Source organism: Maniola hyperantus, chromosome 9, assembly GCF_902806685.2.
Source record: "Maniola hyperantus chromosome 9, iAphHyp1.2, whole genome shotgun sequence".
NCBI lineage: Eukaryota > Metazoa > Arthropoda > Insecta > Lepidoptera > Nymphalidae > Maniola > Maniola hyperantus.
In genome coordinates, this window is record NC_048544.1 from 8,731,384 (window position 1) to 8,758,939 (window position 27,556).

A 27,556-nucleotide genomic window follows, 5' to 3' on the forward strand; every position below is an offset into this window, starting at 1 on the left:
TTCAATCCCCAATATAACATTAGATGAAATAAGGACTAGAAATATTACAGGTATTTATGATCGAGGATGTGAGTAAAATTATTATTTATTTGAAGTCTAATTAACCTTCTATAGTCTATGGCCATATTGAAAATTTAATTACCTAGATATCCCTTTATCATCTGTCAACCATACATTTTGTATTAAGGCTATTTTTTCTCGAAAGAAGTTGATCTAGTTTTGAACATTTTAAAGATCTACGTTTCCTCTTATTTGTCTTTGGTATCCATGTTTCCTTTATTAAATCACTTCCTTTTTCTGCAATCATAATAACTGGAGCATTAATATTACCGTTTGTAACAGCCGGCATAATACTTGCGTCGATTACACGCAGACCTTCTATGCCATACACTCTCAGTTGTGGATCCACTACTGCCATGGGATCACTAGATGGCCCCATTTTTGCGGTACAAGAGAGATGATATATTGTCATGGTATATTGTCTGATGTAGCAATCCCAGTATTCATCTGTGTAAAGCGGTAAATGTTTGCAGTTAGGTACTGGTTTATCATTAAACCTGGCACCTAAACGTTTCATAGCCTTAGTTTCCCCTACAGCTAAGGCTGCTTTTACACCTTCCCGCAAGACACCAACATCGTCAGGATGTGTTAGGTAGTTATGTATCATGATTGGATATTCTAAAGGATTTTTAGACCTTAGTTTGATAAAGCCACGGCTTTTAGGCCGTAGCATCATCGGAAAAATACCAAAAACGTCTCTGTTTGATATATGACCAAACATTTCTTCGTAAAATTCGTCTGTAATCCCATGTGCTTTTTTGACTTGAGTTCCTCCGTCTGAGGGTATCGAAGCTGAAGTCATCATAAACTCTATATCAGGCCAGTCTTCTGTTGCATTGGCATATTTTGTATTTATAAATGCTACTACTTCTAAGCCAATGCTGGAGGTTAATGGTCCATTTTCTGTTACAGCATAGCGCAATGCTGAGTTAATATTGACAAGTCTATTCATTACTAAACTTATGGGATAGTCGACTTGAAAAACGATTCCTCCGACAGCTATGTGATCTTGCAAATTTCTCCCAACACCAGGAGAATCGTAGATAACATTAATGCCTACTTCTTTCAAGTGACTCGCCGGACCAACTCCTGAAAGCATAAGTAATTGAGGCGATGCAATCGCACCCGCAGATAATATAACCTCACGTTTTGCATAAATAACTTGTTTTTCAGTGTCTCTAATGAATTCCACACCATATGCTCTTTTCTTCTCTTGGTCGATCAAAACTTTGGTTACATGAGAAAATAGAGAAATATGCAGGTTTTGTCGTAATCGAATGGGTCTGAGAAAGGCCTTTGCTGTGGAACATCTGGTCCCTCTTCGCATGGTAAATTGGTACCAAGCATAGCCTGTTTGTTGTGCTCCATTTACATCTATTATATCGTAGCCTGTTTCTTCACCAGCTTGTAGAAAGGCTGCGCCAATTGGTGTGTTGTATGGAGCATCTTGTACTGTCAAATATCCACCTGAAACATTAACATCAAAAATGTAAGTTGTAATCTTATAAAATATAGAGTAAACCTAACTCGATAGTTAGGCTGATGCGAATTACTGAAACATATAAAAGTATCTTAAATATGTAGGCGCCTGCTTCTTGGACAAAATGCCAGAAATTTATCATATTGAAAAAGCTCTTAAATAGTTAGAGTCGTTTCAATATTCAGTCGTAGTAGTAGGCAGGTATCAAGTAAGTTTTTGTATAATACTAGCTTATGCTCGCGACTTTGTCCGCGTGGACTACACAAATTTCAAACCCCTATTTCACCCCCTTACGGGTTGAATTTTCAAAAATCCTTTCTTAGCGGATGCCTACGTCATAATAGCTATCTGCATGCCAAATTTCAGCCCGATCCGTCCAGTAGTTTGAGCTGTGCATTGATAGATCAGTCAGTCAGTCAGTCACCTTTTCTTTTTATATATTTAGACTAAATGATGCCCATGACTTCGCTCGTGTGAATGTGCATAGGTTTTTAAAGTAATCAAAGAGTTCTCATGGTATTTTTAAACAGCCTAATCCACGCAGATGAAGTCGGGGCCATCTGGTAGTAAATAAAATAGATCAGCACCTAGGTATACCTTTTCTTGAATTAAAAATATCGTTAATACATACCGACTGAGTGATGTTTGGTGTTTTTAGCTAAGTAAGGATTTCTTTGATCTTCAGACTTTTTGAAATATGGTAGGACATCATCATAGCCCCACCCAGGGTTGCCAAGTGATTCCCACTGATCAAAGTCTCGTTTGTTGCCACGAATGTAAAGCATGGTGTTAAGGACAGATGATCCCCCGAGTACTTTTCCCTTGGTCCAACTACAGCGTGTATCTATCATAGCTTGACAGGCCGAGTCTTGCGGTTCAGTCCTAGAAATGCGTTTGAATGGTTACGTTTTAGACATATTAAAAAAATTAACCTAGTAAGACATTTAAGAAAGAAAGAAAGAAAGAAAAGACGTTTATTAATACAAATTATGCCACACATCACAACTTAAAGCTAAGAGCTGGTTGTTCCGGCGCTTCTTCCACCTGAGAACAAGCAAAAGAAGCGCCGGAACAAACTGTTATATTGTGAGAATAACATAACTGTATATTGAGAGTAACATTTAGAAGTAGAGGTTGATTAAACTTTCATAACTTTATCAGATTAGCTTCCATCTTTTGTAGCCTCACTTATTATCAGCGATGAGATCGCAGTCAAAAGATTACATGTCATTAAAAAACTTTTTGATTTTCTGGGTTAAAAGTAGCCTATTCCTTTCCTGAAATGTAAGCTAACTCTGTACCAAATTTTGCACAAAATGATTAAATAGATGGGCCGTGAAATCTAGCAGACATATGGATACTAGCTGATGCCCGCGACTTCGTCCGCGTGGAATTAGGTTTTTTTATTAATTCCTTGGGAACTCTTTGATTTTCCGGGATAAAAAGTATCCTATGTCACTCTCCAGGTCTTTATCTATACCCATGCGAAAAATCACGTCAATCCGTTGCACCATTGCGCCGTGATTGAAGGACAAACCAACAAACAAACACACTTTCACATTTATAATAAGGGTACTTGATTATTATGAATATTATTTCCCTAATACGTTTATAGTCCTTACCGGTATTTCCAATCCAGTCTGCTTTTGTGAAGATACAAAGATAATAATGGTACATCGCTAATATCGTGTTCGTGTCCTCCTGCTTCCAACAAAAGCACATTCCAGCCTTCGATTTCTGTCAGTCTATTCGCTAGAACCGACCCAGCGGAGCCTCCTCCTACGATGATAAAATCATATTCTTCCCGTAGATACTTTTGGTTAAACGGCCTGTTCTCTGGATCTAGGAGATCATAGTTGAAGTAAGCCATGGCTGCCAACATAAGGGGTATGAATGTCAGCTTGCCTATTCCCCCTATTGTCAGCGCTGCCTTAGCAGCCGCCGAAACTGTTGTTAAAATTGCCATTTTGAATCAGCTGTGCATCGTTCTGAAATTAAAGAAAAAACATTTTTTATTATTTAATCCATAAGATCCATACTAATGTATATCTCGTTTCAGGGTCCATCCGTTAATTGTGTAATTTGGTATTAAATAGTTTGCATCCCATGGCATAGGCTACTTCTTATCCCGGAAAATCAAAGAGTTCCCAGGGAATTTTTAAAAACCACAATCTACGCGGACAAAGTCGCAGGCACCATCTAGTTTGTAAATATCTGAGATTCTTATTAAATACTAACTAGATAATACAAATTAAGAGTCGACAGTTAGTCAAGCTCATATTTTTTGTCATAAAGTCGGGAGCCCAAGAAGCTAAATAGGGGTTTACTCGAGCGTCGTGGGGACCTATTGGGTTGTGAAAATTAGGTGCTAAAACGAAAAAAAGGTTATATATATGATGTTTTAAGTTTGTAAGGTTATTTTCAGGTACAGGTAAAAAAATATATTCACAAAGAAATACTTGAGCGCTTTAGATATCAATAGTATATAATGCGCCCCACGTGTTTTTTATCGCAAAAATATTTATTTGCCGGTTTGCACGGTGGGGGTGGTCGTACGAAGGTGTAGAAGGGGGCGCTCCATCTTAGGCTGCATTATCACTTCCCACCAGGTCTAATTGCAGCCAAGCGCGAGTCTATAAATTTATAAAAAAAAATTAAAAGAAAAAAGAAAATAGACCCAAAAATATTTATCGAGTGCGTCAGATATTGAGAAGGGATGTTAAGTGGATCTTCAAGTAGCTCCTATTTTTTAAAAAACCGGCCAAGTGCGAGTCAGGCTCGCACACTGAGGGTTCCATACTACAGTCGTATTTTTTCGATATTTAGCACGATAATTCAAAAACTATGATACATAAAATTAATAAAAATCTGTTTTAGAATGTACAGGTGAAGATCTATCATCGTATGTATAATGTTAGCAAACTCTTAAATATAAATAACTGTTACAATTTACAAATGACAAATCCTATCTTTTTTTTATGTGCGAAGGCTGTTCTATATTTCTATAGTGCTTAACCTTATTTACTACCAAAGTCTAGTTTTTCTAGGTCTAGACAGGCGCTTAAAGTTCGTCATCATCATTATCAACCGATAGATGTCCACTGCTGGATATAGATCTCGTGTAGGGACTTCCGCACGTCACGGACCATTGTCTTACACAACAACTTAGTTTGCACAAGGCTAGTGCAAACTAAGTTGTTGTGTAAGACAATGGTCCGTTTTTATTATTCATACCTCCATGATAAAAATTAAAGTTAAAATTTTGGTCCAAAGTTAATAAACCCTGACTTGTACAATCCATTTTGATTTTATTTTTACGGTCAAACGGTAACCGTACAAATTTTAACCGCTTCTCATGCAATAAGGAACTAAGTCAGTCATAAGTCAGTCAAATCAACATATACTACGAAATGTGCTTTGAAGAACAAGTTACATAGTTTTGATGCGACCCGATGGAAGTGATATTAAAACCTTGTCCGCTTTAAACTCTTCCACCTTGAGTTACTTTCACTATTCGATAATTGCAAAGATGCAGAAAAAAATCATAATTTATTTGATTATATTAATAACAGTATACCTAATTAACAGTGTCATAATATGTCACTTAGAAGTTACTATAGTAAATTCTGATCGTCATACTAAACAGGACAGGTCAGCCTTTCTCGAGTGCGCCCCATGCCAAACATAGTTTGATTCTATTTGAATATTAACCTATAAAACTCAATGAAATGTAGATACTCTCTAAAAATTAATATTTGTGTCTGTGGTTTGTTAGATTTCTATACAAATCTGAGTCTTTGTAATTTTGAAAATACCTACATAATGTTCTTACGGAAACGTACCTATTGCGAGTGTTTTATTTATTTATTCAGATACAGGTTAGCCCTTGACTGCAATCTCACCTGGTGGTAAGTGACGATGCAGTCTAAGATGGTAGCGGGCTAACCTGGAACGGGTATGGCAGTTTTTAATAAGCCCATGCCCCTTTGGTTTCTACACGGCATCGTACCGGAACGCTAAATCGCTTGGCGGTACGGCTTTGCCGTTAGGGTGGTAACTAGCCACGGCCGAAGCCTCCCACCAGACAAAATTTACCAAAGTCTAAGAATCATACTTGGTTTATATGGGGAGCGATCAAGAGAAGCTAAATATCTAATTACCGAATTATCTGATGCTCGCGTGGATTTAGTTTTTCAAAATTCAGTGGAAACTTTCTGCTTTCCGCGAAAAAAATGCCTATGTGACTCTCCAGGTCTTTAACTATATCCATGCAAAAAATCGTTGCTTCAATAAATAAACAAACAACATACTTTCGCATTTATAATATGGATAGTGTTTTTGATTTAAAAGATCTAAAAGAAATTGGAACAGTTACTCATGGCGAGTCCTACATACCCTGCCCGTTCACGGGAAGGATGCGTAAATGCATTTACCAACGATAAAAAATAAAAAAATAAAAAAAGGTATAGTCAATGTGAATCCAACTAAACTAACTGTTGCTTTTGACCACAAAATCTTGCCAACCGCAAATTATGAAAGCTGAAAGGAAGGAGGTGGGTCTCGAATAAATTTCATAGATTACATTGCACAAACGACTTTTTAAAAGCATTTAGCTACAATTTATTTCATTTCGTTTGTAATAATTTTCCTCTAATTACATAAACTTTAACTCCAATTTCAACATAAAATAATTCGTTTTTTTTTAATTTCTGCGATTTCATGATGGTATTCTTATGATTGTAAAGATTAAAGACGGTTATATTTTATTAAACACTAGCTTATGTTTGCGACTTCGTCCGCGTGGACTACACAAATTTCAAACCCCTATTTTACCCCCTTAGGGGTTGAATTTTCAAAAATCATTTCTTAGCGGATGCCTACGCCATAATAGCTATCTGCATGCCAAATTTCAGCCCGATCCGTCCAGTAGTTTGAGATGTGCGTTGATAGATCAGTCAGGTGCGCATTAGGCGGTTCTTCAGTACGCGACGCGGCGTGCCGCAGGTGTGCTTGCACGTGTGTACTACTATGTTATAAGTGCAGTCATGAACTTCAGATACGAAATCAGCTGCAATCACTTCAGATACGAAATCAGATGTTGCAAAATCAGCTGTTCCTTAAATTTAAATTGAAATATATTAAAATTAACTAGAAATAAGTGAAAAAACAGTGTGAAATTATTATTATGCGGTTGTAAATACTGTAAATAACTGTGACATGCGACTATACATAAGCGACATAACCAGAAGAAGGATTTAAACGGAGGGTGGCTGCCGAGTGTTTGAAAATAAACGGCTTAAACTTGGGGAGTATTGCTTCTATTACCTAACTTATTCTTATATTTTATGTATTTCAATGTTATTTTACATAATTAGGTTAGGTACTATACTCACTACTCTTTCTTTTCTCGAGAACATCGAGACACGTCCCTCCTCACACTAGGCAAAAACCTTTTTCCACTTACTTGACAAATAGTGGAAGTATAGTTGGAGAATAACGAATATTGCCTCAGACAATACTAACATTACACAATACATAATAAATACTAAGTCTAATGCAAAACAATAACTTTATAAATTAATAAGTACTTAATAGTAATAAGTGATGAACTTTGCATTTCATATTGACACCTAATTTTTTACAAATTAAGTACATTATTGTGTTGTAATATTTTGGTCCAGTTAGTGTAGGTGTAGATATACCAAATAACTATAAGTATCTCACTAAGTCTTTAATCTTTTGTTCTTTCTTTTCTGTTTTCAAAGATCATTCCATCTTCATATCTGTAATACCTACTTTAAACTTTATTTTATTTAATTTTATTTTCCTTCACCCACATATATTATTTGGTGTGTTTCAGAGTAGTACACATACACAATGGCACCAACAACCAGGAGGGCAGTAGCTATGGAGGAGCAAGTGAAACTAAAAAATGCCCTCCGGGAACTAAAATCACTGAAACAGCTAAATGAGCAGTTGTTGAAGGAACAAGACGACAGTGAAGCTGAGTTAAGAGCCATTATTACAAAGAACACTCAATTGAAGGCTGAACTGGCTGACCTAAGCAATGTTCATACTATAGTACTGGAAGAACGGGACCAACTTCAGGAGGCGGTCGGCTCATTCAATCAGTGCATCCAAACATATGATGAGGCTCTTAGCAGGATTTCTATGTTGGAGAATGAATTGAGTAGAGCTCAGAAAACAATTGACGACCTTCAGTCTCAATTGCAAAGCCATGAAACAAAGGCAATAAATAATTTGTACGACGAGCTGCTCACTTCATCCCCAGACGCGCCAGGAGTGATCATAGATCTGACTTGTGACAGTCCGTGTGCTAGTAATACCAAGTCATTGCCGGAACATAACTTGGTATATTTGAATAGCCACAACAAAATAAAAAAATATATAAAACTTAGTAAAGTAATTAGAAAAACCAAAAGTTTGATAAAATCTCAAAAAACTCATACAAAAAATATTGCATTACGAAAGGAACGTTCTCAATTATTAAATAAGCTCGATGCTTATTGCTTATCTATTACAGAACTCCGGGATAAGTATGATTTGGATGTTCAAACCTTAAATGATGAAATTTCCAAATTGACTTATTCGCTACATAATGTCACAAACCAATACGAGCTGTCACAAAAACAGATTGATGAGCAAATACTGGCAGCAGATGAATTGTTAGCATTAAGTAACTATAACATGGCTCGCTTTGAGTCATTAACCAATAAGCATGAATGTTCTCCAAATGTACCTATTGTTCACCAAGATAGTCCTGCACCGCTCCCTGTGAAAACAGATACTTGTCCAGAGCAGTGTAGTATTGATGTTACAGAGGTTCCGTGTAGTATTGATGTTACAGAGGTTCCGTGTAGTATTGATGTTACAGAGGTTCCTTCATCTGTCAATATTAATCCCTCAGCTAAGCCAATAAAACAAACTATAATTATTTCTGACAGCTTAGGTAGAGGTCTGGGCTCCATAATGAGCTGTTGTTTAAAGCATTCAGTGATTAATAGATGTTCTCCTGGAGCTAGCTTTAACTATTTAATTAATAACTTAAATGAAAAATCATTGGATAGTAATACAAATGTTATATTATTGTTTGGGGACAGTTTACAAGTCAAAAAACAACAGATTGTAAAATGCATTCAAAAATTATTGCTCCTACATGAGAAAACAAAATGTAAATTTGTTTTGTGTGCTTTTCCTTATTCTGGTACATTAAACAAACAACAAAATGATAAAATACATACTTTAAATTTGAAAATGTATAATCTCACTAAACATTATAGTGAAGCTATTTTTTATTTTGACATTAATAGTATTAAATTGACTAATAAGTTTAAATTGACCGGAGACAGTATGTATCTGCCGAAGAGATGTAAGATGCATATTGCCTCACTATTAGCACATAATTTAAATGATTCAGTTACAAGTGTTGTAACAAACTCTTTTGACTCTTATACAAATTGTACTTCTAGTACAAATATTTATAATATTGACTCAAGTACTTCTAGTACAAATATTTATAATATTGACTCGAGTACTTCTAGTACTAATTTTTCTATTATTGACTCGAGCAATAGTGTAAGTACTATTAGGAACCCTATTGCTTGTTTAAACTAGACAGTAAGACAACGGAGGAGCCCTGTCACATGAAAAATGTACATCAAAGTATACAGAGCTTCACCGGCAAAGAATTAGAAATTGCAAGTTGTTGCAAAAAATCTAATGTTATCAATCTGGTGCACCAAAATATTCAATGTATCAGAGGGAAAGATCTGGAAATAGAACTTTTTTTGAATAATTTCAATATTGATATTTTATGTATAACTGAGCATTGGTTAAAAAATCATGAGTATACATTCAATTTTGGTAATCACCAGGTTGGTAGTTCGTTCACCAGAACCAATGCGATTCATGGCGGCTCGTTAATTTTGCTTAGCAAACAATTAAAATTCAAGAATCGAAATGACATAGAGAGCCTGTCTGTTGAGCGAACAATAGAACTATCCTCAGTTGAACTTGAGCAATTCATTGTTGTGTCTGTATATAGACCACCCTTGTCTAACTTTGATCTTTTTGAAAAGGTAATGGATGAAGTCTTATTCAAAATCTCAAAATCAAATAAAAAGCTGATTGTGTGCGGAGACTTTAATGTAAATATTTTGGAAAGTAGCCCTTTAAATGGCAAATTATTAAATCTTTTCAAATCCTACAACCTATCCAACATGTTTATGGAGCCTACAAGAATAACTGTAACTAGCGCCACATGTATAGACAATATTTTTACAAATATAAATCCAATTACTAAAACCATAATTAGCAAATTGGATTCGGATCATTGTGGACAGTTGATCCAGTTTGAAAATTTGAAGAAAAAAAATTCTAAACGTAGAATAACCTTTGTACCAGTAACGTCTGACCGAATTGAGAATATGAGACTAAGCCTTATAAAACACCTTCCATTTTTGTCAAATGGGTTTAGTCCTGATGAAATGTATAATACATTTTTTAATATATTCAATACTATATTTAACTCAATATTCACCAGTAAATCGGTCTTGACTACTGATGCAAAAGTTTTTAGTGAATGGGCAACAGTAGAACTACATAAAAGTAGACAAAAACTATATGAATTGTATGCGGAGCGACAATATGATACTGGTGACGAATTCAAGCAGTACGTTCAACTGTTTTCCAAAAAGTTTAAGAGAGATTGCATTGCAGCCAAGTCAAAATATATCCAGGCAAAAATTAAAAACAGCTCCAATGTAGTAAAAACTACCTGGAAAATAGTTAACGAAGAAACAGGAAGAGTGACACATAAAACTTGTAATTTTGAACTAAAATATCATGACAAGTTGATTACGTCAGACCCCGAGGTTGCAACCGTTTTCGAGACCTTCTTTACAGATATTCCTGTTTCTACTACAAAATCATTGAACTCTTCAGCAGCCGCCGCTCTCTCACTATTGGAGGATAACGTGCCTGAATGTAATAAAATGTTTGAATTCAGTCACGTTAGTTGCTCTGACGTTATCAAAGCTTTTAAATTAATTAATAATAAGAAAACAAATGATCTGTGGGGCATTTCCGTTAACGTTGTGAAATCATTAATTGATATTGTTGCACCCGAGTTAGCATTAATATTCAATAATTGTGTTGACTGTGGTGAGTTTCCAGACTTAATGAAACATAGTAAAATAATTCCATTATTTAAATCAGGTAGTACTAGTGACCCCACTAACTTCAGACCGATATCTGTACTACCCACTTTTAGTAAAATCTTTGAAAAAATAATTTTAACTCAACTGCTTAATTTTTTCAACATTAATGATTTATTTCACACCAAACAGTTTGGTTTTACACGGGGTCGCTCAACAACCGATGCTGGTGTTGAGTTAATACTAAATATATTTGAAGCCTGGGAGGAATCACGTGATGCGCTTGGCGTTTTATGTGATTTATCCAAGGCTTTCGACTGCGTTGATCATGAAACATTGGTCGCGAAATTGCACCATTATGGAATTAGGGGTGCAGCATTGGAATTGATGAGTTCTTACCTAAATGATAGAATACAAAGGGTAGACGTGAATGGAAAGCGATCTCCCGGATCCGTTGTAAAAATGGGGGTGCCACAAGGTTCCATCTTAGGACCTTTTCTGTTCCTTATTTACATCAATGACCTTCCTTACCTCGCTAAGGACAATTACGGGATAGTCTTGTTTGCTGATGATACATCACTTTTATTTAAAATCAATCGATACTTAACAACTTTTGATGAAGTAAACAATTCTCTCACCAAGTTAGTACAGTGGTTCGAAGCTAATAACCTGCTTCTCAACGGGAAAAAGACAAAGTGTATTAAATTCACTTTACCAAATGTTAAGCAGGTCAAAACCACTGTGCAACTTAATAATGAGGAATTAGATTTAGTGGATACCGCTATTTTTCTTGGAATAACGTTAGATGCAAAACTTCAATGGGGCTCTCATATAAATAACTTATCGAACAGACTTAGTTCTGCCGCATATGCGGTAAAAAAGATTCGCCAGTTGACAGACATAGAAACTGCGAGACTAGTATATTTTAGTTACTTTCACAGCATTATGTCATATGGTATATTATTATGGGGTAATGCTGCTGATATTAATTCTATTTTTGTGCTGCAGAAAAGGGCTGTTCGAGCCATATACAGTATGGGGCCACGAGAGTCGCTGAGAACTAAATTTAGGGAAGTTAAAATTATGACAGTGCATAATCAATATATTTTGAAAATTTACTGTACGTACATAAAACATAAATAAATTTAAAAAAAAAAGTGACTGTCATAATATAAATACTAGAAATAAAAATAAACTTGTAATTCCCGCCTCTAGGCTCAGTAAAGTTAGCAATTCATTTGCTCGTAATTCCATACGTTTCTATAATAAGCTTCCAGAAGACATATTGGAGATGTCTCTCAACAAGTTCAAAGTTTTCATAAAACGTAAACTAATTGAAAAATCCTATTACAATGTAAAGGATTATTTAAATGATAAGCAAGCTTGGGAATGAGTTGCTTAACGACTTTGTGATAGTTCTAATAAGTTTCAATAAATTTGTAAAGTGGTGATAATAAAAAGAATACCCGGCTGAGTTTGTTGTGGGCTCTTCTCAGACCTGGGCGCGTTTGGAACCCTCGTAGCTTTAGTTTTAAGTTTGCGTTATAATTATCACCACTATATTATCTTACAAATCTAACACTATACCAGACAATCAATAAGAGTAATTTATTACCTATTTTGAATAAATCATTTGACTTGACTTGACTTGACTTGACAGTCAGTCAGCCAGTCACCTTTTCCTTTTATATATTTAGATGTATTCCACAGTACAGTCTCTCACAGTGAACTAGAGTAAGAGAACTCTCTGTTTGATCCTGAATCGACAATATGTCAAATATATGATTTTGACGTAAAATCGTCAAAATCATATATTTTCGTCAAACGTCAGCGTCAAACGAACTAACATGTGTCACCTGCCAGTGACGTCGAAGCCCAGCCCTAATTATTCTAGTCGTCGAAGCCTCAACGTTTTGTTAGAAGTTCCCTAACTGTCGTGAACTGTAGTACAGTGCAGTTGTCGATTAGAGCTACAGGTTAAAAACATATCATTTAACTAGATTTTGTCCGACTTCGTATCACCACCAATCACCATACCCACCACACATCACACAATACCATTATTTGGTCCCATGGAAATAACTGGAACGTTCCCATAGGCTATACAAATGACACTAATAACTATAGTCACGAGACCTATTAATATTATAATTATGTGTCTGCTTATGGTCCTATTAAATTCACTTTTATTAATTCATGTGAGAATAAGGTTGCTCTCAAGTCAATTATACACTACAATAGTTGCATTACAACATCTATCGGTTCACCAGTAAACGTCTGGGTTCATAGATTTTATTATTTTTAACGTTATAGTTATGAATATAATACATGAGACGTTTAAGAATATATTATTAGCAAGTATTGTATTGCATTTAAGTCCGGTTTGATGACAGGTGGTTAAAATTACGGTCAGTGTTAAACTTTGACCACGATTTAAAGTCAAATCGTTTATTCAAGATAGACCGTACCATTATACACTAATTTTGATTGTCAATTTTTGAATATGTAAGAGATTTGACGCAATGGTGATAAGATAACTAATTACGTACAGTTAACACTAAAGTTGAGAAGGTTCCAAACGCGCCTGTCTGAAAAAAAGCCTAGCAAACTCAGCAGGGTATTCATTTCATTACCACCATCTCACTATCACTTAAAACTTATTAATAACTTGTCAATAAAAAGCAAATTGGGGTGCACAAGTTTATATTTATACCTAAAATAAATAAATAAAAATAAAAATAGCTTTATTTTCTCCTTACAATATGTAGGCTCGCCGCCATTTAATTGTAAACACTTTGCTCATTGAACATCGCGTCATCGTCCCCACCGTCATTGTGAGATTATAAAATGAGATGCGCAGTGTGTCACGAGACATTATTCGTGTGGCTCTTGCCGAGGGCACTTCTCAGTGGATACTATGTGTATCGTACTGTAGGTTTTATTATTATCATTGTTGTTGTGACCTAATGTGGTTTCAGTTGTTAAAGGTTCAGTACTAGGTTGTCGAAAGTGACGTGATTGTGTGAATGATGGTATAGTGTGTGTTGAATAGCTGTTTATCTGGTAAGTCCTTCTTGTATCGTTCCAATTTGTATTAGACAAACGTGATTGTTGTAGTTGAGGTTAATTGAACTAAGTGTGGTGTGCTAGGTTAGCTGGTTGGTCTGGGGCCGGTATGGGGATGGTTGGAGCCGGTCGCTAGGTAGGGACTTAGCTGGTGTTAGTTAGCATTGCCTAGTCTCATAAGAGACGTTGTTATCATGACTCATTATTGACGGTAGGTTAATAGTTGAGGGTATTCTGTGATATCTCTCGTAGTGTGCAAGAATGATGTTAGTATGCCCACGAAGGCTCGGTTAATCTAAAGGTTGTAATCCTGACGTATCTGGTTAACCATTACTTAAGGTTACTTTTAGTGGTTTAGTCTTCAATCTCGATAATAATAACATACTTCTGGTGCTGACGAGCCTACATCAGAAGTGGGATTACCCACACTAAGCCCACATGAGATTATCCACACTAAGCCCACATGGGATTACCCGCAGTTGCGTTAAATTTAATTTAAAGTTAAATTTAGCTCCCGTTTTTTTAATTAATGCATCCTGTAAAAAGGTTGATCATTTTCGTAACCAAACCGATGGCATAACCTTGTTTGGCTTGTTTTGTATATTGGAAATTGTATAAAAGGCTTTGTTATGATCGACGAATCATACTTTACTGATAAGACTTTAGATCAATTTTAAAACGGAATTTATTCCGTTGTGCCCACGAAAGGTTGATATTGAGGTTATGAACACATCTATGTAAAACACGCTTAACCATCCACTAGTCATGAAGTTTCTCACCAAGATACCTGCAATTTAAATTCGCAGGTTAAGACTATAAAAAGTAGTCTTAGTCATAGTACTTTCCAATCACGCTGTTTACTGTGTGAAAAATTATGATCACAAACTGTACCTACTGTACAAAAAGTTAAAACTTATCGAAAATCTAGTACAGTAATTTTCAGACTACCCGCAAATCTCAGCCAGTTGTTATAAAAACAAATTTTGATGCAGTTCAGTGTTCTTTTTGTAAAAGAGTAACCGTAATGTAGGTAGATGAGTTTTTGCTGAACAATTATTTTTGCCACGAGAGATAACAAATTGAGTTTCCCGACATAAGATTAGAAATCAATCTTCATGTGGTGTTAGATCGTTGTATGAATAGGTAGACCTGTCGTAATAAGGACAGATGTTATGTTATAGTAAGTTCATGAGTCTATCCTGGTAAGGAAGTGTCCTTCCAGATGTTATGAGTCTATCCTGGTAAGGAAGTGTCCTTCCAGATGTTATGGAGTTTATCCTGGTGGGAGTGTCGTCCGGGCCAGACTCGTAAGAGTTGGTTGAGGGGACACACTTCTTCCAGATGGTGTGAGTTTATCCTGGTAAGAGTGTCGTCCGGGCCAGACTCGTAAGAGTTGGTTGAGGGGACACACTTCTTCCAGATGGTGTGAGTTTATCCTGGTAAGAGTGTCGTCCGGGCCAGACTCGTAAGAGTTGGTTGAGGGGACACACTTCTTCCAGATGGTGTGAGTTTATCCTGGTAAGAGTGTCGTCCGGGCCAGACTCGTAAGAGTTGGTTGAGGGGACACACTGCTTCCAGATGTTATGAGTCTAGCCTGGTTGAGGGGTGTCGTCCGGGCCACGCTCAAAAAAGCTGGTTGGAGGGACACACTTGCTCAGTCCAGATGATAGTTGATCCTGGCCGGATAGAACTGCGGCTTGTAGTACTTGATGATTGGAAATTGTGCGCGCTTGATCATACTAGCGCCCGAGGACGGTCGCATATCAGAATGGCCGTGATGATGGCGTTTGTCTTAGACTCCGTAGTCGTGTTAGATGATGGTATAAGATCATGGACCCAAACATACAACCAACAAAAAAAAAAAAACTTTTTGTTTGTAAAGTTTAGTTAGATGACATCGAGTTTCTTGCTGGTTCTTCTCGCTAGGTCGTGGCATTCAGAACCAGTGGTAGATTTGACTTAGAAGTTCAAATTAAAAATAAAACCTTTTCGATAGTTAATTGATTTAGAAGTTGCAATAGCAATTGCGCTCTAATCAAATGAAGTGTAATTTAAAATTGGTTTAATTGTTTAGTCTTTGGCAGTCTTTCGCGTGGTAACGCGTCAGTCAATAGTTTCTTACGTGTACGTTTTAGTTCATCTAAACTCAGAGTTAATACTCGCTTAGTTTGCTGCAGTTTGTTATTGCCTTTAGACAAACGATCAATTGAAAGTGATTTCTTAACCAAGGTTGGTTGTGCCACCTTTGTAAATGTTGAGATGTGATGAATTAGTTTCTTTGGCTTTGAAAGAAGCCGCGTTTGTCAGAATCATAACCAACATCATTGTACGACAATTATTTTTACAAAATGTAAATAGTTTGGGTAGCAAGGGATGTCTATCAAGTTTGACTGATCGAAAGGACGCTGATGTCCGGTTCAGTGTGGTAGAGTGATCAAAGGGACGTTGATGTCTGGTCCACACTCCGCTGGGGAATAGTTGTAGTACTAGACTTATTATGTTCGCTTCATTTATTGTTGTATGATGATTTGAATGTGAAAAGTGTTCAATGACGGTTAGTAGTTAGTCAGGATGGACGAGCGGTAAAATGATTTTGTGGTTATGGTTTTGGTCCTCACATACTTTGTAATACTTGGCGTACGAGGACGTACGCATGTCAGAATGGCCGTGTAGGCTCGCCGCCATTTAATTGTAAACACTTTGCTCATTGAACATCGCGTCATCGTCCCCACCGTCATTGTGAGATTATAAAATGAGATGTGCAGTGTGTCACGAGACATTATTCGTGTGGCTCTTGCCGAGGGCACTTCTCAGTGGATACTATGTGTATCGTACTGTAGGTTTTATTATTATCATTGTTGTTGTGACCTAATGTGGTTTCAGTTGTTAAAGGTTCAGTACTAGGTTGTCGAAAGTGACGTGATTGTGTGAATGATGGTATAGTGTGTGTTGAATAGCTGTTTATCTGGTAAGTCCTTCTTGTATCGTTCCAATTTGTATTAGACAAACGTGATTGTTGTAGTTGAGGTTCATTGAACTAAGTGTGGTGTGCTAGGTTAGCTGGTTGGTCTGGGGCCGGTATGGGGATGGTTGGAGCCGGTCGCTAGGTAGGGACTTAGCTGGTGTTAGTTAGCATTGCCTAGTCTCATAAGAGACGTTGTTATCATGACTCATTATTGACGGTAGGTTAATAGTTGAGGGTATTCTGTGATATCTCTCGTAGTGTGCAAGAATGATGTTAGTATGCCCACGAAGGCTCGGTTAATCTAAAGGTTGTAATCCTGACGTATCTGGTTAACCATTACTTAAGGTTACTTTTAGTGGTTTAGTCTTCAATCTCGATAATAATAACATACTTCTGGTGCTGACGAGCCTACAAATATTTTCCTTATTACCAATACAGTGCATAATTAATAAAAAAAAAAAAAAAAGAATTATTAGTAGGTTAGTAACTTATGTTTCTTATTCTTAAATAACTATGTTAGTATAATGGGTTTCGTTGTAAGGACCGCCTAGGGCGGTAAAAGCCTCCTCCATTAGAAGCCACTTCTTTCTATCTTTAGCTACTCTCGACCATGTTTTTCCTGCCACTCTGACTATGTCGTCACTCCATCTTTTGAAAGGTCGGCCTCTTCTACGTTTTGAGTCTCGTGGGTACCAGTTTGTGACTGTATGTGACCACCTTTCGTCCGCAACTCTTTGTATGTGGCCTCTGCCCATTTCCATTTGGAGCGAAGAATGTGTTTTACGACGTCTTTTGTTTTCGTCCTCTTTCTTATGGTAACATTTTTTACTCTGTCTTTCAATTTTAAGTTTAAGAGACTGCGTTCCATTCCTTTTTGGCATTTGCTTACCTTGTCTAAGGTTTTCTTAGTTAGGGGCCAGGTCTGTGCGGCATAAGTCAGACAGGGTGTGAGACAGGTATCCATAGCTTTTGTTTTGAGTTTGGTCGGTAGATTTCCTTTGAAAATTTCTTTCATTGCCCAGTATTTGTTCCACGTATTTTTTATTCTTCGATTTGTTTCTTTTTCTGTGCAAGACTTGAATGAAATAAGGTAACCAAGGTATATGTAGTCTTCGACATATTCTATTATTGAACTAGAAATAACAATTGGTATTCGGTCGCTGTTTGTCATTACTTTAGTTTTACTCTCGTTCACTTCCAGTCCCATAGCCATACTTTCTTGGTTAAGCGATTCTAACATATATTGTAGGTCTTTTGGGTCTTCCGAGAGTATGACTAGATCGTCAGCAAACCTTAAATGAGATAAATATTTCCCATTTATCTTAATGCCTTTATCTTCCCATTGTAATTTCCTGAAGATGCTCTCCAAAACAGATATAAATAGTTTGGGAGATAATGGGTCACCTTGTTTTACTCCGCGTTCTATTTTAAAGTATGGTCCTGGTGATTCCAGTCTCACTCGAGCCCTGCTACCTCTGTAAATTTCCTTTATAAGCTCTATATATTCATCATTTAACCCCTGCTCGTTTAAGGATTGCCATATTGAGTTATGGTATAAGGAGTCAAAAGCTTTTGAGTAATCTATAAAGGCTACATACAGCGGCTTATAAAATTCCGTGTACTTTTCTATTATCATCTTAAGTGTGAATATGGTCAATTGTGGAGTAATTTCTCATAAAGCCTGCTTGTTCGACTGGTTGATTTTCGTCAATAATCTTTGTGATGCGGCGTAGTAAAGTCGTCGCGAATACTTTGTAGATACAGGATATGAGGCTTATAGGCCTATAGTTTGTTATAAGTTTAGGATCTCCTTTTTTATATATCAATATGATTTCTGAGCTTGTCCATTGGTTAGGAATTGTTTTTTGTTTTAAAATTAGGTTGAAGAGTGACGTGAGTGGTCTAATTAGGACTTTAGAGCCGGCTTTCAGCATATCATTCGTTATTCCATCAGGTCCAGAGCATTTTTCTAATCTTAAGTTTTTATTGACAATTCTATCTCAGTGGTCATAAATGTTGGCACTGAATCGTTGTTGTTTAGTCGAATTGGTTGTGGTCTTGTGGTGTGTACATTGCTTCTGTATACATTTTGATAGAATTGAGTGGCTATTTCCATTAGATGCTTCCTATTTGTGACAGTAGACCCTGATGAATTTTGTAGATGCGTCATTATTTGCCTGGTATTATTTAACTGTTTATAAGCCTTTTTTGTTCCTCCTGTCTTTTCTATGAAACGTTCCAGAGTATTCAATCGGTATTCTACTATATTTTGTTTAATTTTGCTTTTTATTTCTCTGTATAATTTACTTAGTCTTAATTTTTCTTCTTTTGATTTATTTTTCTTATTTTTAAGAGCGTGAGTTTGGGATTTCAGTTTGGCAATATCTTCGGTTATTATTGTGTGTTTTTTTATATCTTTTTTTGTCAAAGAAGAGCTTTTTAAGCATTTAATAAGTGTATGTTCGAATATGTCATAAAAAGTTTGCACTGGTGCATCCACTTCTTCCAGGAGACTACAGATCTCTTGCTCAAATAGTGTGTGATCTAAATATTTATCAGATTTTTTTGTGTTGCAATGAGCACGAGATGGTTTTATTTTATCTATTTTCAAGGTCAGTCTGATTAACCGATGGTCGCTTGGATGTAATAATTTGCTAAGTGTGGTACAGTTTTCTACGCTCTTTGGAACATTTGTAGCTATGTAGTCTATTTGATTTTTCGTTTTTCCATTGGGCGCACGCCATGTCCATAGTAACTTGTCTGATTTTACAAATGTCGTGTTTGCTATTTTTAATTTATATTGCATGCAGAAATCTAAGAACATTTGGCCTCTTTTATTTCTTTCTCCGTATCCGTACCTACCCATTACTAAATGTTCATTCATTTCAGGCTTACCAACTTTTGCGTTCATGTCTCCCATAAAAATTATGCTCCCGGTGCATCTCTCCATAGCTCTGGCAAGGTCGTCGTAGAACTCAGTAATTTCTGCTTCATTACAGTTCTCGGTAGGTGCATAGACTTGTATTAAGAAGTAATTTTTTTTATATATTTTTACTTGCAACACGCAAACTCTTTCGGATATTGCGATGAAGTCGTAGATAACAGTGTCCTTTTGTTTCTTTACTACAAAACCGACACCCTTCTCACCTTGTGCTTTCCCATAATGGTAGAACATGTAGTGACCTCTGTCTAATATTTTTAGCCCTTCCCTTCTCACTTCAGAAATACCAATAATATCCCAGTTTATTGAAGAAATGGCGTACTCTAATTCAACTAGCCGGATTTCATTTGCCACTGATCTAGCGTTAAATGTGGCAATATAGTACTTTCTGCATCTTGGAGGGTTGCAGTCTACTACCCCCGCGGTGACTAGCCGTTTTGGGGGAGGTTTGTTTAAATTTCTGTTTATGTTTTTATTTTGTTCGGTGGCAGCTGTGCTAATTTGATAATGGAGAGGCTGTGGTAATTGCTAATCATCATTTTCATGAATGAGTGCGCTGGAACTAGATGACATTTGTATTCCATCGCTACGTTTCTGCATGAAGTTAGTCATAGAGCTCTGGCCCTTAGAATTGATTGGTTTAAATTTATTTTTCTTAGCTACCTGACAGTTTGGTGTAGGCAGATTTTGATGAAGATGTGGGCTGCTCCTTTGACTTGGGGGGGTAGATTCTAGTTCTTCTAGTTAGTTATTAGTCGTTCTAGTTAGTTATTTATACCTACAAGATTAAAATTAATAAATCCTGATTTGTGCAACTCATTTTATTTTATTGACACTCAAAGTTTTACCTTAACCGTAACGTAACTTTAAACGTTGTGTAACTGGACATTACAGGTTTACTGGAAATCATTGTACTAAATAGAATAATTGATACAAATGCATAAATTTTTTACACGCTATTATTATTTTTATGATGATCAAATATGCATTAACAATTTAGAACTGGTTTAAACATAACAAGTTACAATAGAAGGCTTAATATTTGTTGTTTCAATGATTGTCATGGTCAAGGCCACGTTATTCAGTTTTTCATTCGCTAGACATCTGTATAAAATTCAAAGCCCTGACTGACTGACTGACTTATATATCAACGCACAGCCTAAACCGCTGGTCCTAGAGACATGAAATTTAGATGGTGTGTTCTTTGTAAAGAGTAGATTTACCCTAAGAAAAGATTTTTCGAAATTCCACCCCTAAGTTTTTTAAATGGGGGTTTGAAATATATGTAGTCCACGAAGATCGAAGACGAATCTACGTGAAGAAAACAGCAATACGAGTAACGAGGCTTATGAAATTGACTAAAAAAACATGTCTCTTGTTATTGACTGAACTACAGAACAGGAAGTATGTTTTTGAGGTAAAATTAATATGAACTTAAACTGGTTCTAGCATGTAGAACAATTCCCTTTAGCCTGTCAATCTGGTAGTTAATGATCATCATCATCATTCATCATCATCATTTCTGATTTATTATTTTATCTATTTGATCCGTCCTGGCTTCGTGAGGGTGAATATTAAGGGGGAGTATTATAAACGTTCCTTGTAAATTAATGTTCTGAATGATATATTTGATTTGCACTGAGAAATTTAGGTATCATTTTTTTAAACCTAAATCGAACCTTTGCCAAGGCGTTTTCCCCTTTTATAAGCAAGAAATGAAGATGTATTGTATGTTGTGTGTTATCAGTACCCTTAATATAAATGTGAAAGTGTGTTTGTTGGTTTGATGGTGGTTTGGCCTTCAATCACGTCGCAACGGTGCAACGGATTAACGTTACTTTTTGCATGGGTATAGTTAAAGACCTGGAGAGTGACATAGGCTACTTTTTATCCCGGAAAATCAAAGAGTTCCCACTGGATTTTTTAAAAACCTAATTCCACGCGGATGAAGTCGCGAGCATCAGCTAGTGTAGGTATTATGTATGGTTGATTGGGATGGTACTATGCTAACTGCAACTAATCGTGATGTCATTGTCATTCAGAAGATTTGTATGACATATTGTAACATAACACATTCACATTTATCTGAGGACTAGTGTGTCCACAAGTGCGAAGCCGGAACGGGTCAACTAGTAAGTAATAAACCTAAAGTCCAACCGAGATTGCGAAGGTAACCAGTTGGATTTGCCAACACACTCACGACAGCCAGGCCATTACCGCATGCCGCCGACCTTGATAGCCAAACACGTACCTACTGTAGTACCTATATTCTCAACTGTTATCAGTAGGTAATCGTGTGCACTTCATATGCATACCCCTTATCTAGGGTTCCGTACCCGAAGGGTGCCAACGGGACCATATAACAAGCCTCCGCTGTCCGTCCGTCCGTCTGTCTGTCAGCGAGATGTATCTCATGAACCGTATTAGGTAGAGAGTTAAAATTTTCAGAGAGTGTGTATTTCTATTTCCGCTAGTTATAACGTCAAATAATAAAAATTTCAAAAATGCCGCCATATTAATTAAAAAATAAAATAAAAGTACAGTACGTGGCAGAAAGTAATGTACATCGGCCTTTAGAATGACATTTCGGCTTTGTAGAGCGTTGTCTCTGTCACTCATACCTATATGACATTTTGTTGGTCTCAACGACAGAGCCAATGCTCGACAAATCTGCTATCTCCTTCGAAAGATCGATGTACATTACTTTCTGTCGCGTACTGTACATAATCTTGTACTATGGTACGGAAACTTTGGTGTGCGAGTCCGACTCGCACTTGACCGGTTTTCTTTATTCAAATGTGAAGCTTTTTAGCTGTACCCGTAGTACAAGATTTTACGTCTCACCAAACCAAACCAAATTCGAGAGTCGAAATACTTCCGCGTTACAGTAAACTGGATCTTAACTGCCGTGTTTTAAAGCTCAAGTTTGTCTACACTTCTACAGCCAGCGCTCCAAGCGGAAACATTGCGAAATTCAAATCAGTGGCATTGAATATTTGACTTCAATTCAAGGCTGTTTAGGTCCATTTTACTGTAACGCGGAAGTATTTCGACTCTCGAATTTGGTTTCGTTTGGTGAGACGTAAAATCATGTACTACGGGTACTGGAAGCCCATATTTCAAGATATCGTTGGATTTCACCAAATCCATCTATGTTTTACATTTCACAACAGTTACCAGCAGTGTTGTCATTGAAATTCATATAAACCTACTACAAATACTTTTTGATAGCTTAAATCGAGGTATTTTTCATACAGACATAGACATCATAAAATACATGACCACTGTCCATCCATTATCCTGCTTACAGAATTTCCATAACTCATTTGTAAGTGTACTTTTATATTTCAACTAGCTGCCCCGGCGATCTTCGTACCGCATAACAGTCGAATCAAATTTTTTAAATATTTCTCTCCGTAAAAACCATCCTCGTAGGTACTTCAAGGAATATTATTATAAAAAAAGAGTTAGCGAAATCGTTTCAGCTGTTCTCGAGATTTGCGATCAGCAACACATTTAGCGATTCATTTTTATATATAGAGATAGTCTATGCGTGGCTGCACACTCGTTGAAGTCTTTAATATAGTCTGACAAAAACGTTTTTGTGCGGAACTCTAGTAGTAATATACCCCAATTTATTAGTTACTAGCTTTTTCCCGCGACTTCATCCGCGTGATAGGTATATAATTTATAGCCTACAGCAATCGAGTATAATTTTGTTAGATATGTATCAGTGTAATAATTTTCAGAATCGGATCAGTATTTTTGGAGTTTACCCCGTACATCCAAACCTACAAAATAATTATATAAAACTAGATAATACCCGCAACTTTGCGTGGATTTAGGTTTTTAAAAATCCCGATTAAAAATGCCTATGTCCTTCCCCAGGATGCTGGCTATCTCTGTACCAAATTTCGTCAAAATGAGTTGAATGGATGGGCCGTGAAAGCTAGCAGACAGATAGAAAGATACACTTTTGCATTTATAATAGTAGTATGGAGTATGGATTTCAAAGAACAATCATTAAAATTCTAAATACTATAATCATTAAAATTCTCTTAACAAATATATACAGTATCCAGGTATTGGAAGTGAATTGAACTCTTGATTGTGTAAAAATAGGTAGATATTCAATATGCACAATCCGGCTTAGGATAATAAGCATATCCTGTTTAAAATAGGAAATTGTTAGTTTGAAGATATTCAATCAACTTTATGCTCGGTCAATTTTATCGAAGTTATTTATTGAAACCGTATAACATAACACGAGATCATTTATTACAGTGAGAGAATTTTATGATATTCTTTCCGTTTAAAAAATCCAAAAGTTTACATAAGTGAACTTTAAAATACTTGCCAAACATGTATGATAAACAGTAAAAAACAGTTCCAAAGTAATCTTTACTAGTATTATAAATGCGAAAGTTTGTATGTCTGCCTGTGTATCTGTCTGCTTACATTAAAAGTACATCAAACACTTCCTGACGACCACCACGTCTTTACGTTTATCATTTATCGTTCCAATTTCACATCAATTATGAACATTACAATAGTATTGCCCTCCCCGTATTCCATTGACCTCTAATAACACAAATACGCTGACCCTGCCATTGCCGACCTGTTTTGAAGTTATTTAATTTTCGCCATTTTGACGCTGATAGCAGCAGTGCGTCAAATAGGCGTGCTCGAAGCTCAATGTTAGTGATGAGGCACCTATAAACATAGTGCTAACACGAAGACCATTTGACATAAAGTGTAAATTTCAACTCCCGGTAAAAAATAACTGTCATATTGCACACCTCTGCCAGCGTACTTCTATATGACCATTGTCCTCAGATTCTCATATGATTTTGTTATCGATGGCCTCTAAAGATAGTGACACTATTGCACGGGTCAATGTCATGTTGCTACGTTTACGTAGGTTTAATAATTACATTATGGACACCGCTATACATCCTAATTAAATGTCTTAACCTAGAAAGATAATTTAGCAATTTCTTGAGACTATAAGTTTTTAAGAGAAGTTTCTCTATCGCGCTCTCCAGCGCTCTTCATACAAACATATGTAACATATTCTCATTTAAATCCAAACAATCCAAAAACTAACCAAATTATATTTAAATTTGTAGATTTTTCCAGAAATAAATATCTAATTTCAAAAAATCTGTGTATGATTTTCCAGATTTCCATTTGTTATTTGTCCAACCCCAACATCTTCAATAAAAATAAAATATCAGCATGCTATGTTCATCTATAAAATCTACCAAAGTAAATAAAATTATGAATAACGTTATAGTTTTTAATTAATTAATTCATCAATAAATATTCATATTGTAGTTACAATATTTTCTACAGAGTAAAATACCTAAGTACCTACCCATATTTAAACAAATAACCTATTTCATTTGAACTTATTACATCTATCTATATCTATACTATTATATGAAGAGGTAATGTCGTTAAGTTTGTTTGTAGGGGGTAATCTTTGGAACTACTGAACCGATTTTAAAAATTCTTTCACCAGTAGAAAGCTACATTATTCCTGAGTGACATAGGCTATACGGGATCTTTAAAAACCTAAATCTACGCGGGCGAAGCCGCGGAGATCAGCTAGTTTAAACATAAAGCTCGACCCTATCTAGACAATTATTTCACTTCTTAGTTAATTTTCAAAATTCACATTTCAAAAGTTGCACGGCTGGTACATATTATTTATTCTTTTTAATTAAACTGGGTCACCTGCAGTGGACCAGTCAGAGGAAGTAACTTCTCTTAACACAAACAAAAATTGTTAATGATCTACAAACAACAATTAAAATATAACAGGAAATAACACTAATATAACATCAATTAAGTATACTTAAGAAAAGCATTACCTTAACGAGAGCAAAAGTACTGTTCCACATTCGCTTACAAAAAACACAGATCACGTCACTGTTCACAACTGTTATACAATACTGCGCGCGAGCACCTCGCGCGTTGGTTTACCACTGGAGCCTTCTCACCCGTTGGACTGGATGCCAAGTGAACGGTCAATGTTAAAGAAATGTTACTAAATTATGGAAGCCATTTAGTAATGTCTTCTAGGTGCTATTGTAAGTTTGGTTACAAAATATGTGGTATTTAGACATTAATTTGATTTACTATAAACTGCAATCACTTCTTGCAGCATACATCATCTTATATTATATGTAACTAGCTGCCCTGGCGAACTTCGTTCCGCCTAACAGTCGATTCAAATTTTTTAAATTTTTCTCTCCGTAAGAACCATCCTCGTACTTCAAGGAATATTGTAAAAAAGGAATTAGCGAAATCGGTTCAGCTGTTTTCGAGATTTGCGATGAGCAACACATTTAGTGATTCATTTTTATATTATAGATATAAGATAATGCATGCTAAAAATATGTTTTATAGCTAATCTGCTTAGCTTCGCTCGGGTAAAATTTGATATATTAAGTATATAAATGTATACATAATATATAGCCTATGTTACTTCTGGATAGAGTAGTTTTAATGGGGAAAGAATAATTACTAAAATAGGTTCAATAGTTTCAGAGTGTATCAATCGATATACGCAACATTAACAAACACGCAAATCTTTCCTCTTTATAATATTGGTAAAGATATGTGTTGGTAAAAGTGTCAAGAGTCAGGATACAGACACCATGAAGAAATGTCTCGCAGTAGAAATAAGGAAGCGTCATGGATTCATAAAATATAATATTTGTTAATCTTAGCGTATTTTTAATAGAAACTTCTCAACTTTTGACTTCCTTATTAGTGCTGTTTGCTTTTATTTTTACAATGTTCCGCTCTATAAGATTTCCCTCTGGGTGCGTAAGGCAGAGCCTCAATAGCTCAATCGGTAAAGGAGTGGACTGAAAACCGAAAGGTCGACGGTTCAAACCCCGCCCGTTGCACTATTGTGGTACCTACTCCTAGCACGAGCCTGACGCTTAGTTGGAGAGGAAAGGGGAATATTAGTCATTTAATATGGCTAATATTAATTATTTAATAATAATAATATAATAATAAAATAAAAATATAATATATAAAAATAATAATTTCTTTTTAAAAAAAACAATATTTCTAACTGTTTCTTATCTTTTAGATTAGTGACTTGCACTTTTCGTCACTCTATAATCACATCACCCGATTAGCTAACTCATCTTAACCTCTCATATTACGCCGCGTCGTGAGTAGAGACCCTTTGAAAAATGGCCCCGGCTGGGTTCGAAACCAGCCGGGCTTACTTGAGTAGTTACCTATATTTATATCTTAAGTAGCTGATGCCTGCGACTTCGTCCGCGTGAATTAACATTTTTGAAAATCCCGCGGAAACAATTTGATTTTCCGGGATAAAAAGTAGCCTATGTGTTAATCCAGGGTGTAATCTATCTTCATTCCAAAGATGGTAGTAATAAAGTTAGCCCACCATGTCTGTCGTTTTAAGTTTTGAACACGCTAATTTCAAATAGTGTTAAACGAGAATTATTCGTGCTTTCATCAATAGATTGAGCGTCTCTTAGACAATATTCATACATGACCTATGCAAAACCATAGGTGTCAGCTAGAATTTCTATTTTTAAGGGCTTGTTGGCTAACCAATAGGTCAAAATGTTGCATCCAGCGTACGTGCGTCGATACGCATAAACGTTTCTTTCCCTCGCCAGACGTGGGTGGTGTCGCAACGGCATAATAGCACCGTTTACCTTGAGGGATCTTTGCCACATAGGACTTAAATTTTTACTATCTATATTCTATATACTTATGATAGGTATATACAAAGAAATAAATTTGAGGGTTTCAAAATAACAGCTTTTTACTAAATATACAATATCAAAGTATAAACGGTACTTTTAATAAAA

General features: G+C 36.1%; 2 protein-coding genes across 2 annotated transcripts in view; one reads left to right on the forward strand and one right to left on the reverse strand.

Moving 5' to 3' along the window:
• On the reverse strand, window positions 1-25,664 carry LOC117985597 (glucose dehydrogenase [FAD, quinone]). The gene is made up of 4 exons (XM_034972361.2): window positions 25,565-25,664; window positions 3,163-3,528; window positions 2,172-2,422; window positions 1-1,527 (listed from the first exon to the last, which is right to left on the reverse strand). The coding sequence occupies exons 2-4, from the start codon at window positions 3,504-3,506 to the stop codon at window positions 158-160; spliced, it is 1,965 nt and encodes a 654-aa protein (XP_034828252.1). The 5' UTR covers window positions 3,507-3,528; window positions 25,565-25,664; the 3' UTR covers window positions 1-157.
• Flo2 (flotillin-2) overlaps window positions 1-27,556 on the forward strand; it is a 240,649-nt gene that overhangs the window by 163,856 nt on the left and 49,237 nt on the right. The window lies entirely within an intron of this gene.

Bases quoted from the DNA above. Each gene is read 5' to 3' on its own strand.
- LOC117985597 (XM_034972361.2), bottom strand. From the start codon at position 3,506: ATGGCAATTTTAACAACAGTTTCGGCGGCTGCTAAGGCAGCGCTGACA. The intron at 2,423-3,162 runs GTAAGGACTATA...ACGCATTTCTAG, and splicing joins AGACTGGATTGGAAATACCG to GACTGAACCGCAAGACTCGG. The intron at 1,528-2,171 runs GTATGTATTAAC...TTAATGTTTCAG, and splicing joins CACCAAACATCACTCAGTCG to GTGGATATTTGACAGTACAA.